This window comes from Balaenoptera physalus, assembly GCF_965194825.1.
Source record: "Balaenoptera physalus genome assembly, contig: SUPER_7_unloc_2, whole genome shotgun sequence".
Taxonomy (NCBI): domain Eukaryota; kingdom Metazoa; phylum Chordata; class Mammalia; order Artiodactyla; family Balaenopteridae; genus Balaenoptera; species Balaenoptera physalus.
In genome coordinates this window covers 185574-203984 of record NW_028126533.1, presented here as the reverse complement: position 1 = coordinate 203984, position 18411 = coordinate 185574, and the positions used below count along the sequence as shown (strand labels likewise).

At 54.9% G+C, this 18411-nt stretch overlaps 1 protein-coding gene across 1 annotated transcript; it reads left to right on the top strand.

Annotated features, from left to right (window-relative positions):
- Positions 1 to 198: 198 nt before the first annotated feature.
- On the top strand, positions 199 to 16534 carry LOC309665276 (NUT family member 2G-like; the record flags this gene model as incomplete). The annotated part of the gene is made up of 8 exons (XM_082478912.1): positions 199 to 293; positions 5996 to 6772; positions 7726 to 7854; positions 8901 to 9073; positions 9527 to 9657; positions 14322 to 14462; positions 14854 to 14970; positions 15492 to 16534. 8 exons carry the CDS (start codon positions 199 to 201, stop codon positions 16284 to 16286), a joined length of 2358 nt encoding a protein of 785 aa, XP_082335038.1. The 3' UTR covers positions 16287 to 16534.
- Positions 16535 to 18411: the final 1877 nt, after the last annotated feature.

Genomic DNA, 18411 nt, shown 5'->3' with positions numbered 1-18411 from the left:
CATTGTGGGGAGTCTCCTTACACGGACAAGGGCACAAATAACCCACAGGGTGAACACCAGCGCAGAGCGGTGACACCTGAGGGGTGAAAAGTCCCCGTACCCCTTACCTCAGGGTTCCTGGAATTGACTCTCGAGGCCACCATGACAGGCCCCACCCCCGCCAGACGGCCGTTGGGGCCCCACCCTCCGCGCTCGCGCATGCGCTCCTGTCTTCCGGAGCCGAGCCAACTGCCCCAACAGACGCCAGGAGCTGTTGGAGGACGGCGGTCCGCGTGCCCGAGAGCCCCGCCCCAGTGGGCGTGCGCAGGCGTGCAGGCGCGGGGCACGCGGGCATCTGGTCCTGCAGCTCTCTGCCAGAGAGGAGAGCGGTGGAGTGTCAGGCACGCTGCGGAGCGTCTCTGGCGACACTCCTCGCCGGGAACTTTTGTGCTGGTCTCTTCTTAAAACCAGCTCTTGTGAGATGTGCACTTGTGATTTTTCTATTGCACACGTGAAACCCATGCACTTAGCTACAAAGAGTTCTGGAGAGCTCCGCTCTAAGCACAGTAGCCTCAAATTGGGGCAAGTGCTTTCATGCCCTTTGGACTGCAGTTCCTTGGTTCTTGTTTATGCCTTTCAAAAAACAGTAGGTCCTTTTTCCTAGCAAGCCTGAAGTTTCCGTTAAAGAACAATTCTAGCAAAGAATTCAGACCTGGGAAACACTCTTAAGATACTGTCTCCTGACTCCGTTCCTAGAGGTTTTCCAAACGCATTTACTCTACTAGAATATTTTTTCTCAGTGTATTTAATACATGGAGGTTTTTCAATAAATGTTGATTCACAGGTGTTTCCTTTGTACGTTTTTTTTTTTTTTAAATAACTTTGAGAGAGAGTGGACAATCTGGGCCAATTTCAACACAGCAGGTAGTATGGGAACAAATTTACTTTCCCTCCCTCCTTTTTTGTAATATCTTGCAGACTTTCAGTTGGCATTAAAAACAACAACAACAACAAAAATAGTAGCGGGATCAACTTACTGACCTGACTTTGTAATACTTCCCAAAGAAACTTCAATCATCAGATCCTCTTTCTGGTCAATTGCAAGATTAGAGCATTTCTCACTCAACAGGATGCCCCTGAAGACCCCTCACATCTAACAGCACTAAGCGCCTCCAAGTGCCCAGACTTGAAAACTCCACAAGACACAAACATGGTATCTCTTCGTTTCTTTAATGTTTCGTGACTGAGTGGAAGATGAACTGTCTTCTGAGGCTTGTGATGCATGTCCAGAGTTGTTTTTTCTCAGTAGTCAATGCCTGCCCGCAGCCTCTGTGCAGGAATAGTCAGAGATCATGATCCAAAGGACTTTTAGATACTCCCTTCAATGACTGCTCTACCCAAATTGCATTTGGGCTAATTTGATTATCTCTGTCCCTGGGGTGTAGGATTTTGAAGTATTACAAAAGTGATTGCAGAATTGGGACTGGCTAATTTTTGCACAGTGCAATTTTTGTATCAGTGGCCTTGAGAAGAGTCCTTCAAATACTGTATCAGAATTATGAGTGAGAATCTTGTAAATAATTGGTTGAATGACTGAACAAAGGGAGGAAGCAACAAGGAAGCCTGCCTTTCTCGAGTGCCTGGGTACAATATTTTGCCTCACCATCCCTCTAGTATGAAGTTATTGGTTGAAAATCATCTGAGTTTTCCTTCATTGTAAAAGCTCCAGTACTGAGCGATATTCCCAAACTGTTTATTTTTTTCAGTCCCCGACAGGAGTTTCTTTAGATATAAAGTTCATTTAGAAACTTTATGTCTAAAGTTTCTTTAGATATAAAGTTTCACCATGATGTTGCTTGAAATATTCTCACCTTATCTTCTCATCTTCTTCTGAGTCAGTTTTTCCTGACAAGGGGCAAGGAACTTCTTAAACACCAACAGGAGTCTTTTTCACACTGTGGAACAGTCCTTCTAAACCTCTGTTTCCTTCCCCAACACCCCACAATCAGTTGGAGTTCTACTGCAGCTACAGCAGTGAGAGAATCTCATCTCCCAAGAGATTTGGTTGCCATCCTCTGAGGTTTTCAGCCTTCATCTCCCTTGACAAGTTTCCTAACAGTCCTCTCTTCTCACAACACAAAACACGAATACTCTTTCATATCATTTTGATAGTGGTAAACTGACTGACATGGATTCTCAATATGAAAATAATAATCAAACAAGTTTTGCAAAAGGAATGCTACCATGATTCCCATGCAGATGGGGCCATATGCAACGATGAGCCTAGATTGTAAAGAGCAAGTGTATGTAATGCAGACAGGAAATTAACAAACTTGTAAGCAGGGCTTGCAGGCTAGGATTTCGATGGAAGTGGGCTTGTCTGAATGGGGATTGGACACTGGTGGATAAACTCTTGGCATTGTGTCAAGGTGCACATCCATCTCATGGGTAGTGGACTTTTAACACCTAGAAAAACCAGGGCTCTAGGATGTTTAGTCCCTTTAACATAAGGAAAGAGAAGAAGATTTTCTGCCTTCTTGTTCCTTACTTCTGTCCTTACCCCTACTAAGCCAAGATGTCCAGTGCTATATGATGGCTCTTCCAAATCCATTTCATCCAAAGAGCCTGCAGATTTTGTGTATGTTTACAGTTGTGTTTTCTGTTGGAGCCAAGGTGCACACTTGAGTCTCATCCCTCCAAGTTCTCTTTCTCATAAGGATGAGTAACTGATAATAGCTTAGTATGTTCTGATTTTTTGGTAGTGTTGCCAGATAAAATACAGATTTCGAGTTAAATGTAAATTTCAGATAAACAGGGAAAGACTTTGCAGTAAAACTATGTCCAAAATGTTGCATGGGACAAAGTTGTACTAAAAATGAATTCATTGTTTATGTGAAATTCAAAAGTCAAATTCAGTTAGGCATTTGTTACTTTTCTTTACTAGATCGAGCCACCCTATTCTTTCAGGTGCTTTGAAATTTAAGAGACTAGAAAGTCTTGTTCTAGGAATCTAGTGCAGAAAGAGAGGAGCCACGATACCCGTACAAAGACAATCATTGGAAATATCCTCAGATATATTGGAACATATATGAATTTTCATCTAGAAAAAAAATGAAGGAATTTTAAAAAATGAAAACAGATTGCCTTCGTTTTTAGTTGCATGACGTATCTCTGGGAAGATTTTTGTGAAAGAGATAACACTGGTTTCCTCCGGGAAAGAGGATTGGGTTGACAGGGGAAAGAGGTGGGAGGAGGACTCGCCACTGCATATTCCATTTTGCACAATTTAATTTTGAACCATGAGGAGGTGTTGCTCGCTTAAAATATTATACTAAAATCATTTAAAAGGTAAAAAACTCAATCTTTTACAACCATGGAATACTATGAGAAAGACATTTAGTGAATTCTGGTCTTGGACATGGGGGCTGCATGACGGTTTTTTGATGGACGGGGGCTTTCCAGCACAAAGGATCATTAGTAAGGCTGGTCCTGCTGGATGTTGGTTGGAGCACAAGGACCACTCCCTTAGGAGTGATGTACATACAGCAGTCAAAGACACTGGATCTGCTGAGACAATCCTAATTTCAAATACTCAGTTCCATGTGGCCATAAATACCCAAGTGTTTATCAGACTAACAGTTCTGAATTTTGTTCAGAAAGTCTAGTCTCTGTTGAAGTAAGTCAAGAGCCAGGTAGGAAGCAGAGTGTGTTGAGGGACACAAAACTAGGTTGATGGAAAAAGAAGTGAAAGGAAGGGAACATCAAGTCCAACCTCAGTGCCGTGAATCAAAAACAGTCTATAAACTGCGTAAAGAGGCACATGCCAATTGTGTTGCCACTGTGTGAGGTGGAAGGAACTTCCGGTTCTTGCCTACCTGCCAGAGCCCTCGTGGAATGTCTCCCTACCCCCACCCTACCCAGACCCACGTGCCCTCTGCCCCTCCCCCACTGCAGAATGTTTCAGCCACATTCTACTGTTATGACTCAAACCTGCCCCTCCTTCAGTTGGATCCTGAGCGTCTGTTGAAGCAGGTCACTCTCTGGGTCCTGGTCTTGACTTTTCTCATTGAGGCTACCAGGCAGCAGTAGTCCGTGCCCAAGCCTGCAGGATGGCTTCAGAAGGAGGTAAGCCTATAGGCTGGGGGTGTGTTCTCAGAGACCCTGCCATCCCTCACATCCTTTGGGTTCACACGTGACACTTCACGGTGGGCACACAGTTGGACTGACGTAGAGGGAGAAGAGAGCACTGGACACACGAGGACATTTCACCTGGGGAGACTGGGGAGCCTGAAGAAACCTGAGACTGCACTGGGGAGGAGGGGTCATTGGAGGCGGATCAAGAGGAATTGCCCTGGCTATGGAGAAAGGATGGCAGCAGGCAGGTTGATTCTTTCTAGAAGGGAGACAAGCCACTTTGAAACGTGTGTGTAAGGATGTGTGTGATGTCCTGGTGGTGACACAGGGAGGGTCATGAGGAAAGCCTAGACGTGTCTTGTGTTCCTGAGGCACCTGAAGCTTGCCTCACCATATCTTTCTAAGGGATTTGAACAGGAGCATACTGTATCTAAGGGGGCCGTGGGGAGAGATGGTCTTGGTGAGAAAACTATTCAGTGGGGCTGTGTGTGGCCACACCTGCAGTGAAGTGCCCTCTCCGAGAGCTAGGCAGGAGGTTACTCTAACTGCCGCAGCCCACACCTCGTCCACTCCTCCCAGCCCAAAGCTCACTTCTCAGTTCAGGCAACTGTTGCTTTGGATTCAACAGGGGATGGGCAACCGTGTAACTTCAGCCAAAAGAGGGCTCAGGTTCCTGAGTTGCTCTGAATTGTTCTTCCTTTTGTGGAATCGCAGTACTTCAGACCTACTTCACCTCGTCCAGTATCTCATGGTGGACCCTCAGGCTGCCTTGAGAGGAAGAGTTTGTTCATATTTCCTGTCACTCCTTCATGGACAGGGGACAGATGTGGAGTGGGGTTGTTTCGGGTGGAATGTCTGTGAAGGCTGCTTCCTCTTTTAAAGGGGGAAGGAGTGTAGCCCAGGGGCAGGAAGACGATCTTCTGTGTTATTATTAAACGTCCTATGACACCTGTTCTGGTTAATTAGGTGCACCGTGGTGTGTACCTTGTTCTCATGAACAAGGATGTGATCCAGACAACTTGATCGCCATGGCAACTGGCTTCTGCCTGCTTCTCAGATTGTCTTTCCGTTATTGGGAGCTGGAGGGGGAAGGACCACAGGCGGTCTGTACTCCCATGACCAATGTAACATGACAATTCCCTGGCCCTTGTCTAATCCTCTGCAGCCATCACTGGCTGTGAAATGACAGAATCTAAGGGACACGCGCCAACTTCTCACACACCACTCCCCCCACCCCCGCCTCTTAGGAACAAAACCCCTGAGTGATGACAGTGACTGGGTACTGGGGAGGGGGTGGCAGGACCTGGCCCATGTTACGTGTCTGCTGTGGGTTGTTCTGAGATGCAGGTGCATTCTGGGCAGGTGTTATGGGTTTGTATCGGGATTCCATTAGAGAGATATTTTCCAGCATTTTGTTTTGTTTTGTGAGGCTAGGAAAGAAAGAGGGGATTTCTACTGAGCATCAGGAAAAGGAGGACTGAGGAGGAGGTGGGGCCCTAATATTTTACACAATACCTGTCCACAAAGGGCTTTTGGGTGCCTAGAACTTACCTTGGAGAAGGTCCCTACCTGCTAGTACGCCGGCTGAGGGGCATTTCTCACAGAGCAGATGTCCACACAGTTCCAGATCTTGGGAGACAGCCTGTGAGGCTTAGGTGCCAGGGGGTGCCTTAGGGAGGCTCTCCAAGTCAGTGCTTGCTGAGGTGATTTCTTCTCGGCAGACAGGGGTCAGGGACCTTGGTGGATGGGTGCGGGGTCACCAGTGGAATAATTCTCAACTGGAGGTCAGGGCATGAAAATCACTTGAAGACCTTTGCACGCTGCACAGTTTCCCTTGTCCAAGTGTCCCTCACCTGTGGAGATTTACACTCTGATGCCACAGAAAGCCTCAGTCCCACTTGCCCATTCTCCTCCTCCATTCACTCCTTTCCTTTGCCTCAACAGCATGTCCAGTGCTGGGAACGGATGTGACCATGAACCCCGGTGCCTCCTTGTCTACTTTCACGGCAGTGCCCTTCCCTCCACCCATTCCTGGCGCCCAGCACCGGCCACCCTGGCAGCAGCACCTGCCACGTCCCATCACCCCAGCATTCCCTCCTGGCAGCAGCCTGCTGCTGCCAGCTTTCCCCAGGACGCCTATGGTGGCTAATGGTGGCCGTGGCCCCAGTGCCCCTGGGGCTTGCAACCTCACGGTCCAAGTGAGGTCACAAGGGAGGACAGTGGAGGCCCCCCAGTCTCAGACCTTTGTCGTTACTCAGGCCCCCCTCAACTGGAGCGCTCCAGGGGCCCTCAGCAGGAGTGCTGCATGTCCTGCACCCGTATTCATAGCAACCCCTGTGATGGGGACCGTTGTGACTGCTTCAGCTGTTGGAGTTAGTCAGGCTGGCAAGGGAGGCTGGACCCCAGGCTTTCCTCCTCAAGCTCCACCACCAGCTGCCCAGCTGGCCCCTATCATTCGCCCAGGGAACTCTGGGCCATGGCCACATGGAACTTCCAGGGAGGGCCGGCTGGCCACCGACCAGTCCAACGCCTCGCAGGATGGCTCCTCTAACACCCAGAGAGAGTACAGTAACTTCCTACGTTGGCAGCACATCAAGCCCCTGGCCCGGAGACACTTTCACCTGAGTCCTGATGCAGAAGCTTTTTCCTGCTTTCTCATGTGAGTGAACGCTCAGAGGGTCCTGAGCTTATGGGAGCTTTTAGATAAAGAGGAACTGGGGATGGACTCGCACGTTAGGTTTCTAGGGCTACTGGAAGGAAGGTGTGAGGGCGATGTCCATGCTATGAGAAGGCACATTGTCGGTCACATGGGTGGGCCTGCCAGTCCGTGACATCAGGACTGAAATGTGCCCTATCTCAACTGGCCCCACCACCCTGTGAGTCTGGCCAGCTTGCTCTTCCATGATTCTCATGGTAATATGGACTGAAGACTTGCAGTCAGAGAGGGTCGTGGTGTAAGGTGAGGAGCCAAGGAGTGGATGCTGCACTCTCCTGTGGTGCCGTGTCCTTCATACAGGACGTGAGCGTACATGGCCAGGGGAGGTCACTTCAGAGGAGGGGGAGGAGCGCGGGGCCCAGGAGAGCGCTTTATGCATGCCTCCACTTCGTTGTGGAGAAGTCCACTAGGAACAGGGTGATGGTAGAGCTCTCCTAAGGGCGTGGGCTCTCTCCCACTAGAGTTGTGAGCCTGGCAGGCATTTCCATCCTAAACCTCCGGTCCCTCGTAAAAAGGGGACAATTACACTTCACTCAGAGGACTGTGCAGAAGACGCCTTGGGCTAATCTATGAAGTGTGAGCAGATTGCTTGGCACATGCCACGCCTCATTGATGATAGTGATTTTTATGATGAAAATGCAGCCTTGAGGAGGAAAAGAGCTCCCCAAGGCACAATGTCCCAGCTCTAGCCTGGGAGTGGATGGTCGTCCTTGAGTGAGTGTGAGGCGGTGACAGCAGTGGCCGGGAAGGCTTGTCTTTGCCCTCCCAGACGCCCGCCTCTCACCCTCCTGTTGCTCAGTCATGCTGGGTTGAGAGATGTGTGGTCCACATGGGCGGGTGGGGTCAGGCAGGTGGGGGCTGGGCTGGGCCCGGAGACTGACCCCGAGGGCTTACAGCCCAGTGCTTCGATCCGTGGCCCGCCTGAATCCCAACATGCCGCTGGAGGAGGGACTGTGGAGGGCCGTGCAGGAATGGCGGCGCTTGAGCAACCTTGACCGGATGATCTACTACGAGAGGGCGGAAAAGTGAGTCAGCGTCCTGGGCCCAGGGGCTGCGTGGAGGGTGAGGCGAGTGGGTGAGGGCAGGGTCTGGCCATGGGGATGCTCATCAGAGAGGACAGAGGAGAAGGGCTGTCACCCAGCACAGGGGCCCCGCAGCCCAGGGGCCCTACTGTCCCCCAGAAACCCCTCCCTCACCTTGAGAGTTTGAGACTTCTGTCCTTCCTCCACCAGGAGCTCTGCCCTCCCCTGATTTTGACCTACCCTTGCCTTGACATGAAGGTCTCAGGACGGGGCAGGGTGAAGCTGTGAGTCCAGTAGGGGTCCAACTCCGGCCATATGGGCTGGGCCGGGGAAAGAGCTCCACCCGCCAGCCTGCTGCTTCCTTAGTGGTGGGTGGCTGGCGGCCACTAACATAAACTTGGGACCACCTCTTCTCATGAAAAGTGCCCTGTGTGGGTACCCTGGCATCCCTGAAGAGGCTGGGGAAGCCAGCTGTCGTCAGCCCAAGGGTCTCCGGCCCTTCCAGTGTTTGCTCCATGGTAATCCCCTTGGTTTAAGAAACAAAAGCAAACAAACGAGCGCCTCTCAGAGGAAGGGAAGGCCTCTCCTCTAAGCTCAGCATCCACATCGTCCAGCCTCTCCTGGGCCCTGTCTCCAGGTCTATGTTCCAGGACTCTCAGTCCTAGCCCAGGGTCCTGGATTCGGTCAGGGACCCCTGTGGGGAACACATGCCTGTTCCAGCCTCTGGCTGTCAGCCCTTCATGTGGTTCTGGACGGGGACGGGGGCATGAGGAGGGTGGCCCCTGGGTCAGCCATGTGTCCAGTTGACCTGGTTCAATTCAGCGACCTGGGTCTATGCTGTTGAATGCCCTCCAGTGCTGGTGAGGCAGGAAGGGTCCCAGATCTTGTTATCACTTCCAGGAGCAGCTCTCTGCTGTGGACAGCACCTCACAGGGCCTTGACGGCCCCAAGGCACAACCTCTCCCAGTGCCTCATTCTTGGCTGCCTTTGTTGGGCTCCAGAACCCAGGCCTTTTTCTCAGGGTGGCCTGTGCCTCCGTCACCCCCCAGGTTCATGGAATTTGCGGCCGAGGAGGAGATGCACATTCAGCATTTGCAGTGGATGCAGTGCGCGCAGGACCTGCCTCCTCCAGCCCCACCGAAGCTGGATCCTCGGGGGCCCCCAGCCCCGAAAGTGGGCCTTCAGCCAGGCACCCAGGTTCCCACTGGAGCTGAAGGCACAGGTAACAGGGGCCTAGGGTTGGCCACCGTCCCCATGTGGATCCTTTTCTTTCAAGACAGGGGCATTGGTCTTTCAACCAAAACAGCCACCGAGGCGGGGGGTGGGGGGGTGGGGTCTCAGCTGCCCTTTGTCACTACGGGGTATTGACTTGGTCAGTTTTGTAACTCCTCTCACACCTCCCTGTCAAAGGACCCCACACGAAGTCTGCCTAAGAAGTGGGCTTGATGGGGAGACCCCTAGAAAATTGGAGGTTCCCCACTTCCTTACTTGTGACTCTCTTAGATGACCCCCTAACCTCCCCTCTCCAACTGTGCATGAGGCTTCAGATGGTCCTGACCCCTCCCACAACCACATCAACGTCCCCCAAACAATGCCCTCACCAACGTGCGCTCCGTGGTCAGGAGGTGGACCGGGAGTCCCTCACCTTCCTTCCCTTCCTCCTGCTCTGCCTCAGCCTGTGCTCCCAGGATGTCCGGCCCCAGGGCCCAGCCCTCGCACCCGAAGCCACACAGATCCCAGCGGACCCCGGAGACCAAGGCGCCCAAGGAGATTCCCCCTGAGACTGTGAGGGAGTATGTGGACAGGATGGAAGCGATGGTGGGGCCCGTCCACTCAGCCCCAGGCAAGTCACATGCAGAATGTGGAAAGGACGGAAATGAGCTGAAGCAGGAAGAGGACGACACCTACTTGGACCCGTGTCTCTTGAGCTACACTGACGAGCTGCGTTCCCGGGAACACTCTGTCACCAAGGTAGGCTGGGCCTGGAGCCTGGGGTCTACAAGATGCCAGGGCATGGAACTCTCAGCACCCAAGATCTGGGTTCTGCTCAGGCCGATGGGACTTAAGCTCAGCTCCTTGTTCCTGAGCCTGGTGTTAGGGGAGGTTTACGCAGATGTATGTGTGTATATGTTTGTGTCTGTGTGTATGCCTTTGTGTGTCTGTGTATGTGCATCTGTATATGTGCTCTTTTGTGTGTGACTGTGTATGTGCATGTGTGTGTGTGTGTGTGTGTGTGTGTGTGTGTGTGTGTGTGTGTGCTGACCATCCCCGCCTTGTGGAGGAGAGTGGGGGTGGGTCTCTGCTTTTCACTTTCCCTCCTGGTCTTCTTGTGTCACAGGCCACTCCTGGCCAAGGATGCTCACAGCCTCTTCTTTCTGTCCAAGGTGGAGGCAGTCATTCACCGTCGATTCCTGGCAGAATTGTTTTCCCCAGACCCACAGTTGGATGTCTTGGCCCTTGCTGAGGAGCTGAAGCAGGAGGAAGGACTCACCCCTGAAGAAGTGAGCCAGGGGAGGGAGAGGGACACTTAGGGTGCCAGGGGACTCCAGGGGAGGGGGGACCCCAGGTGATCCAGGGGACAGGGGAAACCAGGTGGCCCAGGGGAGCCAGAGGAGGGAGGGATCGTAGGTAGAACAGGGGAGACAAGGGACACCCAGGAAGACCAGGGCACGGAGGGACCCCAGTGAGCAGGGGAGAGGTAGTGCCCCAGAAAAGGAGGCCCACATGGCTCTGTCCGTCCCTTCCCTGCCTCGGAGGCCTGGCATGGGGAAAGGCCCTCTCTGGGGTGGGTGCAGCGCAGGGTGATAGGAAGGAGAGGATGGGGAGCCGGGAGCGGAGGGAAGGACACACAGCTGGGAATAAGGTGCAGGAGGATGGCAGGAATGCCACCGTGTCTGTATTTGGAGTCTAGTCCTGGGGTCCCCCGTCCCCTCCTCCCCCCCAGGGCCATTGTCCCACTGCCCAGTGCTCCTCCTCTCACACGTGCGAGTGGAGCCGTCACTGTCCTCCTCCCTCCTACCAGCTGGTGCAGAAACGACTCCTGGCCTTGAAAGAGGACGAGGGTGGGCCGGCAGCCCCGAGCCACAGTGCACCCGGAGTGGGCTCAATTCCATCTGAGTCCCACGCCGGCCAAGGTGCCCAGAGGCACGACCAAGACCGCCATCGAGGGGTCAGTGATGAAGCCTGCCCACCAGAGATTGATGTTGAGGCTCTTCATAGGCCCATCCGAACAGACACTGGCCCGTTCGTGCTCAGAGTCTTTGTTCCCTCTCGAGGACGTCAGGCTGGCAAGGGAGGCTGGACCCCAGGCTTTCCTCCTCAAGCTCCACCACAAGCTGCCCAGCTGGCCCCTATCATTCGCCCAGGGAACTCTGGGCCATGGCCACATGGCACTTCCAGGGAGGGCCGCCTGGCCACCAACCAGCCCAACGCCTCGCAGGATGGCTCCTCTAACACCCAGAGAGAGTACAGTAACTTCCTACGTTGGCAGCACATCAAGCCCCTGGCCCGGAGACACTTTCACCTGAGTCCTGATGCAGAAGCTTTTTCCTGCTTTCTCATGTGAGTGAACGCTCAGAGGGTCCTGAGCTTATGGGTGCTTTTAGATAAAGAGGAACTGGGGATGGACTCGCACGTTAGGTTTCTAGGGCTACTGGAAGGAAGGTGTGAGGGCGATGTCCATGCTATGAGAAGGCACATTGTCGGTCACATGGGTGGGCCTGCCAGTCCGTGACATCAGGACTGAAATGTGCCCTATCTCAACGGGTCCCACCACCCTGTGAGTCTGGCCAGCTTGCTCTTCCATGATTCTCATGGTAATATGGACTGAAGACTTGCAGTCAGAGAGGGTCGTGGTGTAAGGTGAGGAGCCAAGGAGTGGATGCCGCACTCTCCTGTGGTGCCGTGTCCTTCATACAGGACTTGAGTGTACATGGCCAGGGGAGGTCATTTCAGAGGAGGAGGAGGAGCGCGGGGCCCAGGAGAGCGCTTTATGCATGCCTCCACTTCGTTGTGGAGAATTCCACTAGGAACAGGGTGATGGTAGAGATCTCCTAAGGGCGTGGGCTCTCTCCCACTAGAGTTGTGAGCCTGGCAGGAATTTCCATCCTAAACCTCCGGTCCCTCGTAAAAAGGGGACAATTACACTTCACTCAGAGGACTGTGCAGAAGACGCCTTGGGCTAATCTATGAAGTGTTAGCAGATTGCATGGCACATGCCACGCCTCATTGACGATGATGATTTTTATTATGAAAATACAGCCTTGAGGAGGAAAAGAGCTCCCCAAGGCACAATGTCCGAGCTCTAGCCTGGGAGTGGGTGGTCGTCCTTGAGTGAGTGTGAGGCGGTGACAGCAGTGGCCGGGAAGGCTTGTCTTTGCCCTCCCAGACGCCCGCCTCTCACCCTCCTGTTGCTCAGTCACTCTGGGTTGAGTGATGTGTGGTCCACATGGGTGGGTGGGGTCAGGCAGGTGGGGGCTGGGCTGGGCCCGGAGACTGACCCCGAGGGCTTACAGCCCAGTGCTTCGATCCGTGGCCCGCCTGAATCCCAACATGCCGCTGGAGGAGGGACTGCGGAGGGCCGTGCAGGAATGGCGGCGCTTGAGCAACCTTGACCGGATGATCTACTACGAGAGGGCGGAAAAGTGAGTCAGCGTCCTGGGCCCAGGGGCTGCGTGGAGGGTGAGGCGAGTGGGTGAGGGCAGGGTCTGGCCGTGGGGATGCTCATCAGAGAGGACAGAGGAGAAGGGCTGTCACCCAGCACAGGGGCCCCGCAGCCCAGGGGCCCTACTGTCCCCCAGAAACCCCTCCCTCACCTTGAGAGTTTGAGACTTCTGTCCTTCCTCCACCAGGAGCTCTGCCTTCCCCTGATTTTGACCTACCCTTGCCTTGACATGAAGGTCTCAGGACGGGGCAGGGTGAAGCTGTGAGTCCAGTAGGGGTCCAACTCCGGCCATATGGGCTGGGCCGGGGAAAGAGCTCCACCCGCCAGCCTGCTGCTTCCTTAGTGGTGGGTGGCTGGCGGCCACTAACATAGATTTGGGACCACCTCTCCTCATGAAAAGTGCCCTGAGTGGGTACCCTGGCATCCCTGAAGAGGCTGGGGAAGCCAGCTGTCGTCGGCCCAAGGGTCTCCGGCCCTTCCAGTGTTTGCTCCATGGTAATCCCCTTGGTTTAAGAAACAAAAGCAAACAAACGAGCGCCTCTCAGAGGAAGGGAAGGCCTCTCCTCTAAGCTCAGCATCCACATCGTCCAGCCTCTCCTGGGCCCTGTCTCCAGGTCTATGTTCCAGGACTCTCAGTCCTAGCCCAGGGTCCTGGATTCGGTCAGGGACCCCTGTGGGGAACACATGCCTGTTCCAGCCTCTGGCTGTCAGCCCTTCATGTGGTTCTGGACGGGGACGGGGGCATGAGGAGGGTGGCCCCTGGGTCAGCCATGTGTCCAGTTGACCTGGTTCAATTCAGCGACCTGGGTCTATGCTGTTGAATGCCCTCCAGTGCTGGTGAGGCAGGAAGGGTCCCAGATCTTGTTATCACTTCCAGGAGCAGCTCTCTGCTGTGGACAGCACCTCACAGGGCCTTGACGGCCCCAAGGCACAACCTCTCCCAGTGCCTCATTCTTGGCTGCCTTTGTTGGGCTCCAGAACCCAGGTCTTTTTCTCAGGGTGGCCTGTGCCTCCGTCACCCCCCAGGTTCATGGAATTTGCGGCCGAGGAGGAGATGCACATTCAGCATTTGCAGTGGATGCAGTGCGCGCAGGACGTGCCTCCTCCAGCCCCACCGAAGCTGGATCCTCGGGGGCCCCCAGCCCCGAAAGTGCACCTTCAGCCAAGCACCCAGGTTCCCACTGGAGCTGAAGGCACAGGTAACAGGGGCCTAGGGTTGGCCACCGTCCCCACGTGGATCCTTTCCTTTCAAGACAGGGGCATTGGTCTTTCAACCAAAACAGCCACCGAGGCGGGATGTGGAGGGGTGGGGTCTCAGCTGCCCTTTGTCACTACGGGGTATTGACTTGGTCAGTTTTGTAACTCCTCTCACACCTCCCTGTCAAAGGACCCCACACGAAATCTGCCTAAGAAGTGGGCTTGATGGGGAGACCCCTAGAAAATTGGAGGTTCCCCACTTCCTTACTTGTGACTCTCTTAGATGACCCCCTTACCTCCCCTCTCCAACTGTGCATGAGGCTTCAGATGGTCCTGACCCCTCCCACACCCACATCAACGTCCCCCAAACAATGCCCTCACCAACATGCGCTCGGTGGTCAGGAGGTGGACCGGGAGTCCCTCACCTTCCTTCCCTTCCTCCTGCTCTGCCTCAGCCTGTGCTCCCAGGATGTCCGGCCCCAGGGCCCAGCCCTCGCACCCGAAGCCACACAGATCCCAGCGGACCCCGGAGACCAAGGCGCCCAAGGAGATTCCCCCTGAGACTGTGAGGGAGTATGTGGACAGGATGGAGGCGATGGTGGGGCCCGTCCACTCAGCCCCAGGCAAGTCACATGCAGAATGTGGAAAGGACGGAAATGAGCTGAAGCAGGAAGAGGACGACACCTACTTGGACCCGTGTCTCTTGAGCTACACTGACGAGCTGCGTTCCCGGGAACACTCTGTCACCAAGGTAAGCTGGGCCTGGAGCCTGGGGTCTACAAGATGCCAGGGCATGGAACTCTCAGCACCCAAGATCTGGGTTCTGCTCAGGCCGATGGGACTTAAGCTCAGCTCCTTGTTCCTGAGCCTGGTGTTAGGGGAGGTTTACGCAGATGTATGTGTGTATATGTTTGTGTCTGTGTGTATGCCTTTGTGTGTCTGTGTATGTGCATCTGTATAAGTGCTCTTTTGTGTGTGACTGTGTATGTGCATGTGTGTGTGTGTGTGTGTGTGTGCTGACCATCCCCGCCTTGTGGAGGAGAGTGGGGGTGGGTCTCTGCTTTTCACTTTCCCTCCTGGTCTTCTTGTGTCACAGGCCACTCCTGGCCAAGGATGCTCACAGCCTCTTCTTTCTGTCCGAGGTGGAGGCAGTCATTCATCCTCGATTCCCGGCAGAATTGTTTTCCCCAGAGCCACAGCTGGATGTCTTGGCCCTTGCTGAGGAGCTGAAGCAGGAGGAAGGACTCACCCCTGAAGAAGTGAGCCAGGGGAGGGAGAGGGACACTTAGGGAGCCAGGGGACTCCAGGGGAGGGGGGACCCCAGGTGATCCAGGGGACAGGGGAAACCAGGTGGCCCAGGGGAGCCACAGGAGGGAGGGATCGCAGGTAGAACAGGGGAGACAAGGGACACCCAGGAAGACCAGGGCACGGAGGGACCCCAGTGAGCAGGAGAGAGGTAGGGCCCCAGAGCAGGAGGCCCACATGGCTCTGTCCATCCCTTCCCTGCCTCGGAGGCCTGGCATGGGGAAGGGCCCTCTCTGGGGTGGGTGCAGCGCAGGGTGATAGGAAGGAGAGGATGGGGAGCCGGGAGCGGAGGGAAGGACACACAGCTGGGAATAAGGTGCAGGAGGATGGCAGGAATGCCACCGTGTCTGTATTTGGAGTCTAGTCCTGGGGCCCCCCGTCCCCTCCTCCCCCCCAGGGCCATTGTCCCACTGCCCAGTGCTCCTCCTCTCACACGTGCGCGTGGAGCCGTCACTGTCCTCCTCCCTCCTACCAGCTGGTGCAGAAACGACTCCTGGCCTTGAAAGAGGACGAGGGTGGGCCGGCAGCCCCGAGCCACAGTGCACCCGGAATGGGCTCAAGTCCTTCTGAGTCCCACGCCGGCCAAGGTGCCCAGAGGCACGACCAAGACCGCCATCGAGGGGTCAGTGATGAAGCCTGCCCACCAGAGATTGATGTTGAGGCTCTTCATAGGCCCATCCGAGCAGACACTGGCCCTTTCGGGCCCAAAGTCTTTGTTCCCTCTCGAGGACGTCAGGAGGTCTCTCCATTCTGGGCCGGACGGCTCTCCCCTCCCCAGGGTCAAAGGCGCACTGGCCCTCTACTGGGACCCAGGGATGCGTCTGTTCTCAGAGAGGCGTCTCCTGTTCCGGAGGCCCGAGTGCCCAGGGACGCGTCCAGTGAGGCCGAGGAGGCGCTCCCCAGCCTGGCCTCCCCCTTGACCTCTCCGCAGAGCCTGCCGCCTTGCCGGCTGTCCCAGAGTCCTGCCCCTGCCTCAGGCCTGGCCTCCCCTGGAGGTTGGGGGGCCCAGAGTGCTCCCCAGGCCCCCTCCCCTCAGAGAAGAGGCCCCAGCCCAACTCCACCAGCCGCTCCCAAGTCGAGGAAGCGGGCTCTGTGTGGGCGCCCAGCCGCTGCTGAGAAGCTGCCCATCCCCGGGGCTGGCCACGGGGTCTCTGCGAGGCCAGCCTTGGCTCTGGGGCTGGCTCGCCCCTCACAGCCGAGAAAGAGAAAGCGTGACCCTTTTGTCACAGGGAAGAGGAGGAAGAGGAAGAGGAAGCACTGCAGCCAGTAGGGAACAGCCGGGCCGGCCCTCCAGGGCGAGCCCCCCAGGGCGGCCCCCAGGGGAGCCTAGGGGCTCCTCCTCACCCCAGTGCTGATCCTGGGATTGTGGGGGGTTAGGGAGGTGGGGGAGGTGGGTGTGGGCAGGACCTTTGGAGTGATGTATGAAAATTGTGAATAAAGATAGTTTTGGTGGGAAATGCTCTCAGGCCACTGTCATCTTCTTCGTGTGGAGCTGCTCCACAGAGAGCGATCCTGAGAGGAAGGAAGGGTGAGGGAGGTCACAGGAGCTATGGATCTACAGGTGGCCAAACCTTTCCTCCACATAGACAAGGACTCCTCAGGCTGCCCCTGGGAACGCATAGCTCTCACTTTCCCCAGGGACCCCCTCATCATGCCCTTCTCTAAAGCCTGCTTGGCTAGGGGCCTTCTGGGGCATCTGTAGCATCTTCTGCATCCCTGAACCGTCTGGGGAGGGAGAGCTGCTTTTGTGCCTCTCAGCCCTCTGGACACTAACCAGTTTCTAGGACGGAGCCTGGAGACGGCCCTTGTCTTTATGGAGCTGCTCTCTGCTTCCCTGAAGTGGCCAGGCGATGGCGCTGGGGTGACCCTCCGCTCATCCAGGGTTTCCTGTGTGGGTGGCCTGACCAGAGAGGAAAAGTCTTGGCCATGGGGACAGGACTGTCTGCCTCGTCATAGCGGGAGCGTTCTCTAGTCCCACTGGGATTATTGCAATGTGGAGAGTGGTTGAGGCAGCTACCTCTTAATCCCAGTGAGGATGCAACGAGGGGACTGAGCGTGGGGAAATTCATGGGGCACCTGTTACAGGTGTGTCTAAGGGAAACGACAGTTGGGCCCCTTTGTGGAACTTGTGGGATTTCTGTGCAGCAGCATCTCGTTCAACTGAGGGAGGAGGACCCAGCTGGCTGTGGCTGTGGGGACTGGCCTTAGGGGCCTAGGGGTGTGCAAAGACACCCCAGAACTACTGTCCCTTCCCTTTCCACCCATGGCTGGACATGTGTGTGTATTGGTATCAACACTGATTTGTATTCCCATAGAAAACAGTTCCTCCTGACAAACTATGACGGTGTTTCACAAGAACAGCTTGCTCACAGGGGCAGCAGGGGTGGGGGAGAGGTGTCTGCGGCCCCAGATCTGGGTGGGAGCTGGGATCCATGCTGAGGAGTGTAGAGGCCTCAGTCACCGTCCTGCGGTTGCCAGCAGAGACTTTGAATCATCAGAGCAGGGGAAATGACCCGCTCATAAGGGTGAGACGAGCAAACAATGAGGGGCAGGGAGCAGACCCCTGCTGTCTCCCCGAACTGCCCCCCCTCCCAGTCTGCTTAGCTTCCGTCACAGCCTGTGCTGGCCCACCTCTGAAGCCCCTTCCTCCTAAAGCACTCAGATGCTCTGATCTTTTGTAGACCTGCTCTGGGCCTCACCCCCTTCCCTGCTGGCCAAAGGCTCTTCTCCAGGTTCTGAGTTCTGATTCCTTCCCCAGGACCCAGGCAGGGGTTAGGACAACAGGGACTCCCTGAACATGACCCCTACACCATCAGCATGCAAAACTGGGGCCGCAGGCTTCCGCAGGTGGCATGGCTCTCTGCTGGACCCTGCAAAGAGCTTGGAGAAGAAAGGGGCTCATGTCTCTCCACCTCCACTAATCTGTAGGTCAGCCTCACAGGTCCTCCTCTGTCCAGGTGGGCAGCACATATGTGCTCCCAGCCCTCCTTGACCCTTTGTGAAAGAAAGTTTTTGCAGCTCAGTAGTCTATTAGTCAAGGTGTCTCCGGGCTTGTTCCTTTTGAAGCCCTACAGGAGAATCTGCTTCCTTTCCCTTTCTGTCTTCTAGAGGCTGCCTGCATTCCTTGGAATTAGTCCCTTCTTCCATCTTCAAAGTGCATCACTTTAATCTCTGCTTCCCTCATCACATGGTCTCTCCAACTCTGACTCTTCCTGTGTCCCTCCTATACAAATCTTTGTGTTTATATATAGCCCACCCAGAAAATTTATGATAATCTCTTCATCTCAAGATTTTTTACTTAGTCACAGCTGCAAAGTCCTTTTTTCCATACAAGGTAACATTCACATATTGTCATAGGAGGGGTTAAACACGGACCTTTTTGGGGAACCGTAATT